Source organism: Misgurnus anguillicaudatus, chromosome 2, assembly GCF_027580225.2.
Source record: "Misgurnus anguillicaudatus chromosome 2, ASM2758022v2, whole genome shotgun sequence".
NCBI lineage: Eukaryota > Metazoa > Chordata > Actinopteri > Cypriniformes > Cobitidae > Misgurnus > Misgurnus anguillicaudatus.
Window position 1 is genome coordinate 22758050 of NC_073338.2, and position 19567 is coordinate 22777616.

At 38.7% G+C, this 19567-nt stretch overlaps 1 protein-coding gene and 1 long non-coding RNA gene across 5 annotated transcripts in view; one reads left to right on the top strand and one right to left on the bottom strand.

Annotated features, from left to right (window-relative positions):
• The window catches only part of cacnb2b (calcium channel, voltage-dependent, beta 2b), a 33253-nt gene extending 16713 nt beyond the window's left edge, over positions 1 to 16540 (bottom strand). Inside the window, exon 1 of one of the 2 annotated variants that reach the window (XM_073874796.1) lies at positions 16406 to 16540. In XM_073874796.1, coding sequence (XP_073730897.1) covers positions 16406 to 16453 — 48 coding nt within the window. In that variant the 5' untranslated portion in view covers positions 16454 to 16540. Of the gene's footprint in view, positions 1 to 6501; positions 6837 to 16405 lie in introns of those variants that run through there. The other variant, XM_073874798.1, reaches the window with a different exon arrangement.
• On the top strand, positions 14992 to 17924 carry LOC141369243 (uncharacterized). Of its 3 annotated transcripts, none has more exons than XR_012372820.1 (3): positions 14992 to 15308; positions 16377 to 16591; positions 17102 to 17924. It is a non-coding gene; the product is annotated as an uncharacterized lncRNA (long non-coding RNA). The 3 variants fall into 3 exon arrangements; XR_012372819.1 differs by lacking the exon at positions 14992 to 15308 and adding an exon at positions 15758 to 15882; XR_012372816.1 differs by lacking the exon at positions 14992 to 15308 and adding an exon at positions 15765 to 16288.
• The last annotated feature ends 1643 nt before the right edge of the window (positions 17925 to 19567 follow it).

Here is a 19567-nt window from a genome sequence, read left to right on the forward strand (position 1 = left end):
AATACTGCCACCACAGGCACACAGACACATGCATACTAACTTAATCATATATTTCTTAATACAAGTCTGAATCTGTTGAATTGACTGGTGTACAGGTGATTGCTGTTGTCAGATTTTGCTACCTCCCATTCAAACATATGACCATCCTCTCCCAATCCTTAAACCTACCCCTAAGCATGACAACACGAGGGTAGCACAATCTGATGAGTGATAAGCCATCAACAATAAATGTTAACATTGCTTTATATGATGAGCAATATGGCAATATTGGATCACCTTGAAACAAAATGGAAATACACACAAGTGTAAGCTGGTCTTTTTAGCAGAGTAGGGACACTAATTTGCAAATGGAATCATAACTCTAGAGTCACACATTACAGCACTGAAAGAGCACTCTCTCTGTGGCAAAAATGCAGGAATATTAAATTAGCAAAATAATTCGGATTGGGGCGGGGAGCGTAATGGGTTGCCTTTTGCCCATAGCCACAGTCATGTAGAGGTGCTTGCTTTTATTTACTTGTGTCTACCACAGACATCTGTTCTCTCAGCGGCATCTTTCCTGCGAGTCAATGTCACAGAGAGAGCAGAACAAAACGCTGTTGAATTATTGTCACCAAGATGCTCCTTCAACCAAACCGTTTAGCAGAGATTTTTTTTTTTTTTAAATGACACATTTGTAAAATGTAAGCTTATTTTTTACACATTGTGGTCGAAATGTTTTAGAATTTTTAAAAGCAAAGCTAAATATGTTTTATGTAATATTCAAACAACTCCTAATGTTGTATAAAGGGGATATATCATGAAAATCTGACTTTTTCCATGTTCAAGTGCTATAATTGGGTCCACAGTGCTTCTATCAACCTAGAAAAAGTGAAAAGATCAACCCAGTAACTTAGTTTTGGTAAACCATTCTCTGCAAATATGTAAAAAAAATGGTTATTGAAATTTGGCTCACCTTGTGATGTCAGAAGGGGATAATAACGCCCCTTCATCTGCGCTATCCAACCACGACACTGCCATTTAGTTCAGAGATCAAGTCATTTGCATTTTAAAGGACACACCCAAAAACAGCACATTTTTGCTCACACCTACAAAGTGGCAATTTGAACATATTATAATAAATGCTATTTTGAGCTAGAACTTCACATACGTACTCTGGGGACACCACAGATTTGACATCTTAAAAAGTCTTGTGAAATGTCCTCTTTAAAACACGAAAACATTATCACGCTTCCACTACAGCAAATGACACAAAATATGCAGTGAGAGGTGCATTTATTTAAAGCGTAACTAAACCCCTGGTCAGAGCCTGACTCCACCCACTGGCAATATTTGAAAAATGCAAGAAAAGTGGGCAGATCCCAACGGAGATAGAGGGGACGAACTAAGCTCGTACCAAGCATGTGGTGAGATCGTAACAAGGGCGTGGTGAGCTTGAACCTGCTTACGTCACGAGTTACTTTTTGGACCCAACATCCAATAGGAAAATTCAACTGCAGTAGCCACCGTTCAACCTGAAGAGGGCAGCACTCAGACGTTTTTACACCATATATTGTAGTATTGAAACACTTTATATCCAAATGTCAAAAAACTTACTAAAATCAATGAACAGCACTAATAAACCATCATTCTTACAGATCATTAACTAAAAAAAGTTGGTAAAGGGTTTAGTTACTCTTTAATTGTTTTCTATGAGTAGTGAGCGTCTTGCATCTTGTTTATGCGCCCTGAGCGCCTCTCGTTTTACGGTGCGTGTCCACCATTCTGTGTGTTCGCCAGCCAATGAGACGTGTTCACCATGGCATTTTTACTACGTCCGGTGTATGTTTTCAGTTGTAAAGAACTTTTATTTGGGATGAAAAATTTATAACTTTCGGTGAAACACTCAGCTCATCAATGTCACCTTACACTCATCCACCCTGTCTGGGAAACTGCCCCTATGTCTGCATTGAAATTTAAAGAATACAGAGGAGAATAGATGTTGCTATGGAAACCTCAAGACAAAAAATGTGCTGGCTATGCAGTAAATGGCCTACAGTATGAGGTGTATGACTTTATGGATGAATTTAAATTTCATTCATTTTAAAAGCGTGTTAATGATCACGTCTAAGTTTGCTCAAACTTGCAATTAAAAGTAATTTATGGTTTAAGTGAATAAAAGAGCTTATTTAATACAAATGTAAAGCTGTTGAAAGACATTGTACACGTGACTAACATAAGAGACAAACACGTGATTAAACTAGTGAATTTGCCAGTGCTATTATGGTTTGAGTACTGGGCTAAAATCCAACATCCGCCTTTTGCAACCTGTGTGACTCCTGCTACTGCAACACAGAAGAAATTTGGATCAGATCATTTTAGCAAGTCAGCATCTTTTATTTCTAAATTAGGAGATATTTAGCAAAACACCCTCTCTGAAAACAAAAGCACTGGATCTATCTTCAGTTTCAGCCAGAAGTCAAACGAGAAATTACATTAAATTGATATGTCTTTTTTAAATTGTGAGCTATGCAGTGGCTACTGCTGTGGCTATTTCTTATTTAAAACTGTCTCCTAAACTAATTAAGACAGATTAAGACTTCCTCAGTGTTGCTAAATGAGCTCTAGCAGTACTCAACCACTCTGTATTCATTATAATTACAAATTTTACTGTTTGTACACTGTTAGAAAAAAGTCGGGCAGTACCCTTTAAAAATGTCCTAATATTTATACTACATTTACATGTGGTACCAATATGTACCTCTGAGGTACTAATTTGTACTCATTACACTATAATTTTAAAGATAAAATGTACAAAAAAGGTACGTAACTGTAATTGGGGTTGTATTTACCTTTTTTGTAGTATACAGCACTTGATTAACTTTTTGGTGTACAATATTATACCCTTAGGACCTATTGTGTGCTGTATTACCTTAAGGAACAATTTTGTAGCAGTAAAACTTTAGGGGTAGAAAACAGTTAACTGTACCTTTCAAGGTACACAATAGGTCCTTAAGGTACAGTAATGTACCCAAACAGGTACAGCACTGTATTTTTGTTTAGCAGAGGTGGGCATTCCTGGTCCTGGAGGGCCACTGTCCTGCAAAGTTTAGCTCCAACCCAATAAAACACACCTGAATGTCATTTCCAAGTAATCCTGCACATAGACATTATATACGTAGACGTCTCATGACATGCTGAATATTGGTTGGGTCTCCTCACTCTTCGCTAGCACCAGAGTCAATCAGAGTCAACGGAGAGCGAGGAACTATGCCTGTATTTAGTGCAGCTTATGGTTGCAATAACTGGCGCAGTATTGGTACCAGATCGCATGGGATTAACTTTTACAAGTAAGATTGAACAATAATTTTCATTTGGTTTTACCATTTATAATATTATGTCATTGTAACTAATGTTACATATGTGTGAAAATCCAGTAAAAATTTATTCGGGGAGTTATGATTATTGTAGTTGATGATACACCTTCCTCAGTAGAAATAAATGGGGGGGGGCTTGCGCATTGGCAGCCACACTGATACGTCAGCTCCAATAGGTGTCAGTCTATGAGGCTGTTTACACTTGGCATTAAAGCAACACTATGTAGTTTCCATGTAAAATATCTTACAGCTCCCCCGTGTGGTTGAAAAGCGCAAACGTGCCTGGTATCAGACACTCTTCTGCAGGCAGGGGGAGGGGCGGAGCTGTGTTTCCTACCCTCCACCGCCACTTTCAGAGTGTGCTTGTAGCAGCTAGGAGGCTGCTCAGGTTGCAGCAACAGTACAATTTGTCCAGTTAAAAGTTGTTCTATCACTGAAATTATTTTAGAGACATTATTTAAAGGTAAAAAAAACTACATAGTGTTGCTTTAACATGCGTTTTCATCGATCGACTCACAAGTGGACGATGTTAACACCAGGTGTAAACGGTGTTCAAAACGTTTTGAGCTTGTCCACTTTCGACCACTTTCAACCACATTCAGAGGTAGTCGAAAGCCATTTTGATCGGATGTTTTTTGTATTGTAAACGCACATGTGGTTGAATGTGTTCGAACAGCCACACGCGACAGCCTTCCATCCACCCATTTATCTAATCTGAGGTACTAAATACAATGTTTTATGTCTTTTCTGACTTCTGGCGTGAACACACGGTGTACAGCGCTATTTTTAGCCTTTCATTGATAAAACTAAAGCGGCTGATCTCCGCAGTTTCATTTTGCAAGCGTGTGAAAGTTGCGCGATCCTATTTCATTAATTGCGCTGAAAATTCAGAGAAAGCTCTTACATATACATGTACAAAACACTGGGCAGCATGTTTACTTAACACAAGCAGTGGACTCTACATAATATTCGTTTGCGTCCATACAAACTTATCATTACTCCCGCTCGCGTTTAAATGACAGCGGAGAGACTCGCCCACCGTCTTGACAGACCACCCCCTCACAGTATTCAGGACAGAAGTGGTCGAAACTGGACAAAAGAGACGGATTTAAATACCAGGTGTAAACGTGATGTGTCTCTCTGGTCCACTTGTGATCCGATCGATGAAAACACATCTTAAAGGAACAGTGTGTAAGAAATTTATATTAATTAATCATAAAATGGCCCTGATATGTCACTAGACATTAAGAAATCCTTTTCAGTTCAAATACTTATATCACTGACAACAGTGGTCCGGCCAGGATATCAACTGATGTTTATGTTGTCATTTTGTGTATTGGCCACCAGTTGTGTCATTGCAGTACCAGTTTTAGCCATAAGTTTTGTGATTGCAGTACCAGTTTTGGCCACAATCCTACATACTGTTCCTTTAAAACCAAGTGTAAACAGCCCCTAAAAGGAGTCTACTTAGGCCAGAGCTTGCACTGTTGAGTGTCAAAACATTCAACAAAATGGCTGGTTTTCATAGCGGCTGCTGCAAAAACGCCAGTAAAACTAACTATTATCAGCTTAATTTGAATTTATACCTGTAAAGGTCCCAAAAATAACCTTAGGGTAGGGGAGAACCGGGGCCAAAGTAACGCAGGACAAAAGTAACAAAAAGATTTTCTCTCAACCCTGACTACATTTGTATTACAAACTACAAGCATCTTTAGCACGCAACCCATTAACAGAGCTGACAATTACCACATTATTTCATCATCGTTTTGCGCGTGTAGGTCCAGAAAGCTGTTTTCGAACATGATAAGGACATTTCTAAAGCAGTCATTTTTTTCTCTTATAACGCGTTGTGTTTCCCGTTTCATGTGTTAAAGTACGGATCAATCTACAGGTTATTTAGTGCTCTAACATCCTAAAGTTTGCCTTCTCTGAGGTTTTCAAAATAAAAGTAAATTGGGTTTAAATGTCAGGAGTTCCTGTCCCGCTGCTAATACTGTTGCATTGGGTTGAAAATGTATATTATTCTAAAATGATTCAATTTAATTTTCATTACTTTCGGTAAGAAATTTACAGTAGGAAATATACCAAATATACATTTTTTCATAATATCTTAATGGTTTTGCCATTAAAAATCATTTCGACTTTATTTTTGGCTAATGCTACAAATATACACATGCTACTGGTTTTGTGGTCCAGGGTCACGCACACACAAATAATATATATAATATAGATAATGCATATAATACTGTTACATTTTTGTATCTTACCTACAACTAAAACACACTGACAAATAAAATGTTGGCCCAAACTACAGTCATGCATAGTACATCTCTCTTTCTCACTGTGGATCCTGGTCATGATTGCTTCTCTGTAAGAAGATTAAGATGGCATGCGTCAATCCAGGATTTGGAGAGAAAGAGACAAATGCAAATTCCCCCCGGTCAACAGATAATGTTACAGATAGAGACTGTTTCAGGTGCAAAACAAGGACAGGCTCCAACTATTTTATAATCTCCCTTGCATACCATACCAACAACACTCAATAATTTAACAAAGGTTGCTTAAAGAATGATGCTTGGTCTTGCTTCAAGTGTGGCTCCATTGATCAGAATGTTGGTCAACCATGTTTCTTGCCATATGGGCCTCCCAGAAAACAATTTTTAGGTAAAACTGTTATACTGTATATTCATCTTTGGGCCTATTACATTACACAGTTATACATCTACAGATGTATCGTGTGTTAAGGATGTTTTGTAATATTTACTGGAAAACAACACATTAACATCCCAAATGACAGGTCATTTATGTTTTATTTTCAAAACACCACACCTGTTCTATATTTAGAAATCATTTGAGAATCAGCTGACTGTTGTAATCCTGACAATTGGAAAAGGATTATGTACAATACCATCACTGCTTAGCACAAACATTTCTACTGTATATCATCCAAATACACTTTTGATATTCTGTATAGGATCACTACACTGATCCACAGACAGTATATTTAGTATATTGTCCGTGGCACATAAAAGCAATGATTCATAGCTGCTCAAGCTCATTTGGATTACAGCAGAAATCAACAGATGGCACTCTCATCACTTCCGGACACACAAATAAACGCACATGCACAAAAGAGACGTTTTACCTTTTTCTTGGGTGGCATGCCCACTTATTCGGTTTTCTTTTTGCTCTCCTCCACGATTAAAAACTTTGAACAGCGGTCAGTTGGATGCTCTCACAGCACAGATTGAGAAATATCCATATCATAATCTCCTCTGTCCCAGGATAGGCAGCCAAGTTCTCAGATGAACCCTGAGCACGTGTTACGGCATGTTTTTTGTATCATTTCACAACCATCAGGTTTATTTAATCCCATATAGAATGTAACGACGCAAACTGACAGTCTATCCATGAAAGGATGCATGAGGACTGTGTGTGGATTTCACACTGAGGAGAGTTTGACACCCCCTCCTCCTCCTCCTCCTCCTGCCTCGGTTTGAAGGGCTTATTTCACCGCGTGGCATCTGTTGATCTACACAAGAGCTACAAACCTGCACCATTTGCAAGTGTTATATCAACTTGTTACAAATAATGTTTCCTCATATGGTTATTAAAAAAAAAAATTAAAAGGTGAGTTTTATATGGATGAAACATTTACGGTTGTTATGGGTACTATATAACTGTAACCCAAATCCAGACTATCCTAAATAGAATACAATAGAAAAAGAAAAGACTAAAAAAGAGTTTCTTTTTGAAATAATAAAGACAGGAAGGCAGACAGGCAGATATATACTAGAGATAGATTATACACTAAAACAGTGGTCTGCCCGCAGGCAGCAGGTTGCCCACACAGAGTCTGTGAGTTGCCCGCCAAAGTCCAGTCTATAAATAGCCTCAATTTTAATATTTGATTTTTAAAAAATACATTACAATCATAACATACATTACATTATTGAATTAAAAATACAATACAGGTGTGATAGTACATACAGTGTTTGGATATGCAGTATATATCCTCCATATACTGGCTAAGATAAAACTCTAAGATGTTTGCCTTACCTATGATAACCCAGATTAGATACTCTGCATGGGGACAACAGATGGAATGAGTTTCTATTAGGACTCATAAATCCCCAGTTTATTCGTGCCCAGGGATACAGATACAGCTTTACAGAAAAGTTACATAAGAGTCAATGGAGCAGAGCCACAGCCGTGGATTCTGCAGGAGAAACCTAAGCACTGTGTGCTAACAAGACATTGGTATGATTGTTTTAAAACATCTCTTAAGGCAAAATGTTAAATGCTCATTTGTATTAAAAGTGTCTGTTAAATGAATAAATGTAAAACAATTTGTTGAGTGTTTTAGATAATTTAATTTACTGTACTCTTTGGGATGGTTGCCTGGCCAGCGCTTATCCTAGTTTCAGACTAAAATGCATGTTTATGTAACATCTTGCACTGACTGACATATTTAAGTTAACATATACAAGTGCCTTTGTTTTGTCTCAAGATGCACACCAGTAATATTTTTCATGTATGTTTGTAAATGTGGCAGAATTAAGCTCTATTAATAAGGATGATAATAAAAATAAGGATGACTTTAGGCCGCCATCACACCATTGCTTATGATTCTGCTATATAGAGAACAGCACCATAAACTTAGGGCAAGCAACTTTATATTTGCATTGTCATGTACAGTTTTACAGTAACAATTTACAATGGTTATATTCTTAAAACCTCTTCTATTTTTATTTGGTCATATATAATATGTTATTGATTAAAGTGTAACTAAACCCCTGATAAGAGCCTGACTCCACCCACTGTCAATATTTGAAAAATGCAAGAAAAGTGGGCAGATCCCAACGGAGATAGAGGGGACGAACTAAGGGTGTTTTCACACCTGCCTTGTTTAGTTCGATTTATTCGTACCAGAGTTCGATTGCTCAGTAGGTGCGGTTCGTTTGGGCAGGTTAGAATGCAGCAATTGAACTCTGGTGCGCACCAAAAGCGGACCAAACAAGCGGAGCGAGACCACCTTGCAGAGGTAAATAAAAATCTTTCTGCAGGCCAAATATTGTTGTATGTTTGACAGAAGACTTGCGCTGAACGCGGAGACTTATGCCACTTAATACGTTCTAGTGATGCAACAATACACTTAGTTCACGGTTCAATACATATTTCGGTTCTTGTTCACGGTTTACGGTTCGGTTTCGGTTCTGATGCCTTGGCCTATTAAAGTGTTTTTAATTATTCTATGCTTAGGTAACAGGAACATTGAGATCTTAAGAAGAAAAAAATACTGGTTTTAATTGCAGTCCTCTTTATTTTATGTAAATGAAAAAATCATCTTACATTTTCTAGTGTATTGATACAATAATATAAGATATAATTAAATAAAGACATATAAAAATGATATCCTGTTCAAACTGGGGAACATGTGAATTTATTACATTACATAAATTGGCCATTTTATATACCTGTACTTAGTAAATTAAACTTTACATTGTAAATGAAGGCTATACCTTACTGCACTACTGTTAAGTCCAACATCATGCTGTCTGTGTAGAAACTAAAAATGCGTTCCTCAATCAAGATTACTGGTGGGATTTATTTTAGCATCATGCACATTCTCTTCTTGAGTTAAACTTTTTCAACTTGCGCAGAAGACGTGTTTGAGGCAAATAACGCGCGTTTGCATCAATAACAAGCCCAATTTGCGTCATTCGCATTGCCCCACGCGAATTTGCATCTTTACATTGATGTTGTATGTAATCTACACGCGCGAATAATTAATCCACACCTCAGATTTAAAAGTCAGTCGTTCTGCTGCTTTTTGTTGTCGTATTTCTGTTGGGTGTGTGTGCACGCGAATGAAATCTGACACCAGCATTGCATGCAGAGTTCAAGCAGAGTTAACGCAGGTAGCGCACAGTGACTGGATATCAACTCGCTGTGGCGTTTATAAGAGTGCAGATCACACGCATGCGCACATTAACAAAAGTGCAGGGAATATAAAACTGACAGATTTGGATGGATAAACCGAAAAACCGCAATTCACCTGCGCGTATTGGACCGTGGGGGTCGAACCGAACGGTTCAATAATGTATTGAGAATTGTGGCATCCCTAATACGTTCGTGTGGAAACACGAAAATTGACCTATGTTCCGCACACAAAAGATTGCATTCGGCCATTCGGTGCACATGTGCACCGTGCGGAAAGCCCTGTACCGAAACGGTTTGGTACGAACACACGTACCGTTACACCCCTAAACAGCACTAATAAAACCCCATTCTTACAGATCTTTACCTAAAAAAAGTTGGTTTAGGGTTTAGTTACGCTTTAAAGGTGCAGTGTGCAAATTTTAGCGGCATCTAGTGGTGAGGTTGCGAATTACAACCAACAGCGTAGTCCACTGCTCACCCCTTGCTTTTGAAACACATAGAGAAGCTACGGTAGCTGCCAGCGGACAAACATGTCATCGTCGGAGACAACTTAGTAAAAAAATTTGTCCGTTAAAGGGATACTTCACCGATTTAGCATTCAGCTTTGTATCTGTAGAAACCCGGCAGTATTACTGAATGACCATGTTTCCCTCCCTCATTTCCCCCTGAGAGGAGAGATATCTGCATTTTGGTTCTGCAAAAAAGTCCTCCGATGATGTAATATGACGATTTTTGCATCATCGGAGGACTTTTCTTTGCAGAACCAAAATGCAGATATCTCTCCTCTCAGGGGGAAATGATGGAGGGAAACATGGTCATTCAGTAATACTGCCGGGTTTCTACAGATACAAAGCTGAATGCTAAATCGGTGAAGTATCCCTTTAAGGGCTTCTATAGAAAATGGCAGCACAAAATGGCGACTTCCATGTAAGGGGACCCTCTGTGTATGTAGATAAAAAGGTCTCGTTCTAAGGTAATAAACACATAACGATTCATTATAAAAGGTCTTTACACACCCCTGATAATATAGTTTTGTATATTATTTTGCATTTCTGTCAAACGATTCTTCTAAAAATTACACACTGCACCTTTAACTGATTAACTCAGCTTAAATGTTTTAATTTATGATTTTTACCTAGATTTTTTTGTTATTCAAATTTAAATCTCAACCACACATGTCTGATGGGGACGTTCCATAGACGTAATGGTTTTTATACTGGATATTAAAAACTGTATATGTAATCCCCTTTTCCTAACCCTAAACCTAACTCTCACAGGAAACATTTAGGATTTATACAAAATAAAAAGACTTATAAGCTTGTTCACACGTTGGGAGAAAATAATAAGTCCCCACAAGAAAGATGTATACACATACATATATAAATAATATATATTTGTAGAATAAGAGGCACGGTTTGGATTACACATTTCATAAACTCTCCCTCTCTCTCTCTCTCTCTTTCTCTCTCTATCTCTAAGCTTCTTACAGAGGGGTGTGTGCGGTGTAAAGCCATGCACACTAATACACTGCTCAGAAGGGCAAAACTATACATGCACACACTGCTGGAGTTTCAGGCTCAGCATCTCTCCTGGTTCATCTCTTCAGGCTTACACATATACAAACACAGCCAGCTTGAAGACAAACATCTGTCTGACCTTATAATCATGCCAGAGCTGATCAGCCTTTCACTGTGTGACTGCAAACTTTGACCACTTTGCTCCTCTGACTTAGTCAGTAGTTAATAAGAAGTTTTAAGGAAATTCAAATTCAAAGAGCATCACTGAAGCTTGGTCCAATACTAATCATGAAAATTTAACTTTTCTTGTATTTTTGTAAAATTATGTGTTGTTTTTTTGTTGGATGTGTCATTTGTATTTCTGCAAGAGTTTATTGTTTAGTCAAGCTATGATGTGCTTCTATAAACCTCAAACCACTTTGGCAGGATCACTGTGCTGATAAAGTCAAGCTCAATTGCACAACAGCTTATATTGTATGGTGTGCTGACTGTGCTCCCATCTTTAAATCATTTATAAGGTGCATATAAAATGGTCCTATATAAACAATTCTGACAGTCACATCATTCTAACAACAAACTGCACAACTGTCAATAGTGTTGGACTGTGCAGAGCTCATTGAAATGTCCATGCACTTCTGAATAACAAATCAGCAACAAACGTACAATCCAACAAACAATGAGAAAGCTCTTAGGATAAACAGTACTCACCCAAGAGACGTTTTTATTCTTAAGAGTTCTGGGCATTTTCTGAATTGAGGAAATCCAGCTGCCCTCAAGATCCACCGTTGGATGTAAAATCCATTACCTCTGAGATCTTTGGCCCATGGGCACTGATGTTTAGTCTCGCTCAACACAACCGCATCGTAAAAGGCACAACAAAGTATAACATGATGTATAAAGCAAATCACATGACCGGTGCATGATGAAAAGCACAATGTTTTGTCTATATCATTTTCTATCGCTTCAGCCTTTCGGACTGCCAGAGCATTAAAATTTTGCATGAATATGCAATGCAACATCTGGACGATGCCCCGCCCCACGGTGCTGGAGGCTACGGCCAATCCTGCCCGTCCAACAGCTGGAAGAGGAGATTTAAAATGATAGAAAGAATAAGGTGGAGCACAGGGCACGTCCTGTTCAGTGTTGTCAGACAGATTGTATATCTCGCTAGAACAGGATGAGCAATGCTCAAAATCCTTTAGCACTGTTCAAACACTATCTGACCTGTGTTCTGCCAAACAGCACACAATATGGTCTTTACATGTGCTTTTCCCAACCATGAACCAACTCCAACCTTTGTTGTAATCATAATATTGTGTATCCAAAGGTTTTAGTTTTTTTTTTTTTTGCCAAGGCTTTCGCACATACAGTTTTTTTTTACATTAAAAGGTTCTAGCAAAAAATTATAAGGCAGATCTAACGGATGGATGGATGGATGGAAATGGGTGTAAAATGTTGACAAAATCCAACTTTTCGATTACTTAGTAGTTTGGAAAATAACAAGTTAATATGTAAGCCTGTAAAATGTGACTTTTGAGGCATCTGCAGAATAAGTTCAAGCCTACAGTAAGGTAGTTGCCAAAGAATTGACAGTTAAACATGGCTGAAGCTTAAAGTTTTATACTGGTGACTCCTTTAAGTTCCTTAATTTAAAATCTTTTCAGCATCGCCTTTAATGTTGCACAGCACACGATTTCATAAAACAATGAAAGTCTCAATATTCCAAACCATCATGGAGCGCTGGTCTGTTAGGGGACATAAACACCATAAACAGTTAAAAACAATCCTCGGAGTGAGAGAAACAGCTGGTTTATCAAACGTAATAGAATTGCATTGCTGACCCTTTATATAATATTGTGCATGTAAATGCCAGCAATTGGCATTAACAGTCATCTGTTACCACCATCCTGTCCTCTGTATCCTGGCAGGTTCATGCCATAGTAGGTTGATATGTCATTGACCACTGTCAATAGGCAACCAATGTTTCATTTAAATTGAGTTCATTTATCTTCTAAAGGAAAAGTGGAATTTTGTGAGGAAGAAAATTAAATGGAAGCCTATGTACACTCACCTAAAGGATTACCGGTCCACTGGTTCAATTTCTCATTAATGCAATTATCTAATCAACCAATCACATGGCAGTTACTTTAATGCATTTAGGGGTGTGGTCTTCGTCAAGACAATCTCCTGAACTCCAAACTGAATGTTAGAATGGGAAAGAATTTTGAGCGTGGCATGGTTGTTGGTGCCAGACGGGCTGGTCTGAGTATTTCACAATCTGCTCAGTTACTGGGATTTTCACACACAACCATTTCTAGGGTTTACAAAGAATGGTGTGAAAAGGGAAAAACATCCAGTATGCGGCAGTCCTGTGGGCGAAAATGCCTTGTTGATGCTAGAGGTCAGAGGAGAATGGGCCGACTGATTCAAGCTATGCAGCAAAGCATTTGTGAAGCCACAACACGCACAACCTTGAGGCGGATGAGCTACAACAGCAGAAGACCCCACCGGGTACCACTCATCTCTACTACAAATAGGAAAAAGAGGCTACAATTTGCACAATTGGCCACAACAAATAGATGTTTGCACATCGCATTTATCAATACCTCTGTATCACAGGACAGTTTCTGTTCAAACACCCGCGGCGTCAGCCGACGGCGCTCCGCTGAGCCTCACTGAAGTTGCATTTAAGCATATAATGCTGACGTGCTCGTCGCGAATGTTCCGCCACAAACTGCAAGTCTGGAAAAAACTGTTATGGTGTCCCTGATTCTCAACATGTGGATGTTTTTCATTGCTAAAAGGGAGTTTGGGAACTTATACCAGAGCACAGATGACAACATGTTTGCTCGAGACAGCGCAAGCTAGCCTAGCACAGGTAAAGCTAATTTATATTCTAGCGATGACGCTGTTAGTGACGTTTCTTTCAGACCAATCAGTGATCTAGTGTTTTCGCGTCACGTTTGGTATCAGCTCGGGTCGCTTGGAACCCCAACCGAGGTGGTACGAAAAAAAGTATTGGGTACCACGTACTGCACCTAATGGAAAATCTCCCAAAAGTAAGCTGACCCGACCCAAACTAAACCAAACCGTGGGGTACTATGCAATGGAAAAGCGCCATTAGTTTTGGTAAACCATTCTCTGCAAGCATGTGAAAAAAATAGGTCATTGAAATTTGGCTCCCCTTGTGATGTCAGACAGCAATCTTCCTATAATAATACCGCCCCTTAAAGGACAAGTTTGGTATTTTACAATTAAAGCCCTGTTTTCAGATTGTTTATGATGAAATAGAACGGTTTTGACTGAAATTTCGACATATAAGGCTGCCCCGAGAATTTTCGGGTGTTTATTGTTTCACCTCCCACCTCTACAATGGGTGTATAGGTGAACTGGAACCATCCTTCCTAAAATGCATTAAACTTTCATTTCATTCCAACAGGTTTTATCGTAGTTTTTGCCAACTCCATTGACTTTTTAGATGTATTAGATGTGCTATGAGGTACAGTATTACTCTGCGCCGGGAACCTTGTTTGTATTCTTGCAATTGGCAAAGGCGGATTATCGCCACCAACTGGGCTGGAGTGTCTATTATTCAAGCTCTCAACGGAAGAATATACGGGTGTGAGGCGTTTGGAAAAATAGGTCCACAAGTTTACAACGAATGCTAAAACACCTGTTGGAAAGCGATTTTTGTGTGAGCATATCAGTGAACACACCTGACCACTCGGTGAGTTTTACGTCTTTGTGGACGAAGGTTTGGTGCGTTTTGGGAAGGATTGTTCCAGTGCACCTATACACACATTGTAGAGGTGGGAGGTAAACAACAAACACCTTAAAATCTCGGGGCAGCCGCATATGTCAAAATTTCAGTCAAAACTGTTCTATTTCATCATAAACAATCTGAAAACTTTAAGTGTAAAATACCGAACTTGCCCTTTAATCTGCACTATCCAACAACACAGTGCCATTTAGTGTAGAGATCAGCTCATTTGCATTTTAAAGGACACACCCAAAACAGCACATTTTTGCTCACATCTACAACGTGGAAATTTTAACATGCTATAACAAATTATCTATATGGTATTTTGAGCTAAAATTTTGCCCTTCATGTCAACTGTGAGGGGCGTGAATTTTTTTGTAACTCATCTGTTTAATTTATATTAAGCCTTGTATTAATTCTGCCGTCAACATAATTAAGGGCGTGGCCACTTGAGGGACAGGCAAACTGCCACTGCTGTCACTACTGTCGAGCTAGGCAGGCGTGGAAAGTCATCATTTCGCAAAAGTTTTTTGTCGACATTTAGAAAATAACGCTAAGGTTTTGTGCACATCTGCAATGGAAACGCAGCTACCGTATCCTCTCATCTTTTTAATAAACCTTATTTTCCACAAGGTATTTGTTCCAGGTCTCAATTGAGTGACACAGCCAGACCGATGTTCGACCCAACAGAAACAAATGGGACCTGGAACAGTCTGCACCTCCATACTTCAGGTACATCTCCATCATTCATCCACAGCCCTCTCACATAGACGTCATCCCAAGTCTTTGATTCGGTTTTAATGACAAATGAAAAGCAAAAAAGCGCGATTGATTGTTTTTAGACAATCCGTTACGAGTCTCGCTAATACATTACTTTTTTAGTTGATAAACAAAGAACCGTTGAGGAAGTGCAAATATATGCAGTTTTCTAGGGTTCCGTTTGACGTCGTTTTACTTAACATACCCACGTAAAGGAGTATGTAAAGTAACCTGCAATTTTACATTTCAATGGAAGATGGCGATAGAGATTCAAATTGCAGCATTAAATAGCCAACTTTCTGTAAACAAAAAAAAACTTGCTCTGTAAATGTTTCTTGTTTTTTAGATATTTTTTTTAAAAAACAAAACAAAAACAGTTAATTTTTTGTTTAAATAATAAGGCGCTTTTAAATAATTAGGCGTTGTAAAATATTTTTTGTTTTTAAGATACTTTAAAAGCACGTGACCGGTTGATAAAGCTTGTCATATGATGCTCAGCTCGTGCCGCAAATGCCAATGGCACGTTCAGGGGATTGTGGTATTAAAAGTAAGATATGGTGCTTTCATCTTATCACACTTTTCTTCTACCTGCCTGCACTGCGTAAAGTATGCAGGACGATAAGCCTATTTACAACCTGTCTGCTTTTTTACAGTTTTTGACTCTGATCCCCTCTCGTGTCTTTGAGTCACGCGCCTCTCGTTAACTTTCTCTTCACGCGGCATACCAGTTGATAGTAAACGTGCCATAAAATGACAGTCAGAATATTTTTAGATTTTAAAAATATATAATATTTCACCCATGTTTCCGGCTTTATGAAAAGAACAAATAGGCTACATACACAAACATGCCGAAATATTGCGAGGCGCATATCACATTACGCATCATTAACTCACGCATTCATTCAAGTTCAACATCAAGTGCATTTTGTGACACAGGTGCAGGTCAAGTACAGGTGCGCAGTGCATGTTAACAGGTCAATTTGCCGTACTACTGTATCTGATGCAGTGCTTTTCTAACAACAGCATTGTGTCCCATCACAGATTATAAAGAGTACGCTCAGGCTACTCACATAGGTGGACTGTTCTCTCCGCCAGTGTCCCAGACCACAGCAATACATCAAGAGAACATCCAGTGGGGTCGTGATGAGGGTGCAGCCAAGAAGAGAGCCTAAATCACTCTTCCTGTGACACACAGCCTGTGGATCCCTTTCTGTAAGGAAGCAGCCATCACACCAGTCTCGTGTGAGAAACAGCAGGTAACTGTCTCTCCTCCACAAAGCCTCTGGTCATGTCGGTTTGCAAAGCGTACGAAAAGCAAGCATTCCTCCACAAATGACAAGCTGCGCTGATGAATGTGACGCTGTCGTTCCCTTGAGTGCTTCACATTTTCTTGCTCCAGGTGTGCGTGAGTGTGAATCGGTTCCTCTCTAGTGCTTGATTTGAGTTTCTCTAATTTATTTACGCTAGCCTGCACTACCAGACTAAACCCCCCACCCCAACCCCTCCCACCGCACCCCATTTCAAAGACACACGCAGTCTCAGAGTTTTAAAATGATACACGGTGTAAATGTAATTTTTTTGCCTGACTTTCTCTGCGTCAGGCTCTGCCCGCCCATTCCGGCCAATCAGAGTGCAGAACCGAACCGCGTCTGGGCAGCCTTGTCTCCAGTCCACACAGGCAGAGGCTGGCGAGCGCACAGACACGCTTCTCTCCTTCTCTGCTGCTACTCTTAACTTCATGACTCCTCCTTTCTGTGTTGTTTCAGTCTTTCACTAGGATCTGGATTACCTGAATTACAGAGCTGTGTCCTATCTGTGGCTCCTGCTTGCAGTTTTTCTCACTCCCTGTTGCTAAACCACGCGCTTGAGCTCCTAGTGAAGCTGCCTGAATTCAAATGCACTCCCGGCCACACAGCTTTACAGCATTCTCTGCTTCTTTTCTGCTGCCTTTATCTGTACGCTGGATCTGTTTGTCTGCCCTTGCTTTCTCTTCTTCCTCTGTTGTCCCCTGCTGAGGAGGCGAGAGAGAGCTCATGCATTTCCCATTGCAGCATCTGTTCACTCTTTGACTGTTAAGTTTAAAAATTAATGAATTAAAATTACAGTGGATTCAAAAGTCTACACACCCATGTTAAAATTGCAGTTTTTTTGTGATTTAAAACATTATATCAAGATGAAATTCAGAAACTTGAAGCTATTTATTAAAGTGAATAACAATAAAAAAATCATTGCCATCAAATGGCAAGCAAAATTGTACAGTAACCAGGTTGCATACGTGTGCAAACTAAAACTTAGTTTAAAGGGGACATATCAGAAGAATTTTTTAAAATGTAAAATAAATCTTTAGTGTCCCCAGAGTACATGTGTGAAGTTTTATCTCAAAATACCATATAGATCATTTATTATAACATGTTAAAATTGCCACTTTGTAGGTGTGAGCAGAAATGTGCCGTTTTTGGGTGTGGCCTTTAAAATGCAAATGAGCTGATAAAATTCAAACACTAATCGCCATAATGGTGGTTTGTTGTAATTGAAACTCAATTATTTTTCTTTCTCTCTGCATTAAATGGCATGCAAAATGCTGGGGTTTGATAGTTGCAGATTAAGGGGCAGTATTATTATAATAAGATCCCCTTCTGACATCACAAGGGGAGCCAGATATCAATTACATATTTTTTCACATGCTTGCAGAGAATGGTTTACCGAAACTAAGTTACTTGGATGTTCTTTTTCACATTTTAGAAGCACTGGGTAAAAAGTCAGATTTTGTCCCTTTTAAGCACCTTTAGATTTGATCACAGCATTCAATCTTAAGGAGAAAGCATCAATCTGTTTTACACATCTTGACGTGGCAATATTTTGCCATTTTTCCTTGCAAAAGCATTGTAATTGTGTCAAATTGGTTAGGTGTTTCCTGTGCACAGCCCTCTTCAGATCACGCCACAGATTTTCAATGATTTCGGGATTTAGATCTGGTCTCTTGTTTGGCCATTCTAAAACCTTGATATTTGTTGCTGAAAGGTGAAATACCTCTTAAGTGTTTTGGCAAAAGCCTTAAAGTTTTGGGCCAAGATTGACTGCTACTTGGAGCTATTCATTATTCCACCCACTCTGCTTAAAGCTCAAGTTCCAGCTGAAGAAAAGCAGCCTGATGCTGCGACCTCCATGCTTTACTGTGGGCATGGTGTTCTTTTGCTTATGTGCTGTGGGATTTTTTTGCACCTAACATATCTTTTGGTATTATCAGACTATAATACATCATTCCACATTATTTGCACATTGTGTTTGTCTATTGTTGTGACCTAGATGAGGATCAGATCACATTTTATGGCAAATAACTGTAGAAAACCAGTTTATTCTTGGGGGTTAACATACTTTTTGCCACTAAATAGGCTGCATTTTCACAATAAAGGTGGAAAAGGTTAAGATTCTGACATGATTTATCTTGGTTTCATTTTTTTAAACCACAAAAACCTGCAATTTTAACAGGGGTGTGTAGACTTTTTATATCCACTGTAAGCTTTATTCCAAATCAGTGGGAGCCATGCCGAGGCGAAACATTCAGTCACGCTTGGAGATGGATTTTTAATGTCTCCTTTCAAGGATAACATTTTTTGGGCTTGGTTAGATGATAATATGCTGGGAGGAAACAGCATTCAAAAGTGTGAAAATTCGGTTTCTTTTTTTTTGAACACTTACCAATATCTCCAAAAATGTGCTGTAATAAGAGAGGGGGTTTCACAAAAAAAGATCAAGAAATATCATTCAAGCACCATTCTGGTTGTACAAAAAAATAAAAAGAATAAAAGACCCATATAGTAAAATCTGTTAATTGGTTAGCTATCTAACCATAAATATGTTGTGAAAACCTATGAAAGACAATCTGTTTTTGCTACTGTATACTTGTACTTGTTTTTATGGAAATTTGAATTATATTTAACAAAAAATTAATTTTACAGTAAAACAAAGTTTTAGGCATTTCATTTTAGCCATCTGTTGTGGATCTACCCAGGTAATCGATCACAGGAGGTTTTTTTTTGGAATGCCAATCTGTCTCAGGATGGTAGGACGGAACTACATTAGATTTAAATATGTAAAGATTTTAGCATAATGTGTATTTCAAATGTTTTTCTTGGTCATGCAATCCAACCAATTAGTGCAATAAGATCTCTATACTGATAGAGCATCAAAATTATTTTATCTGAAATTACTATTTATGTGTTAAGTAAAAT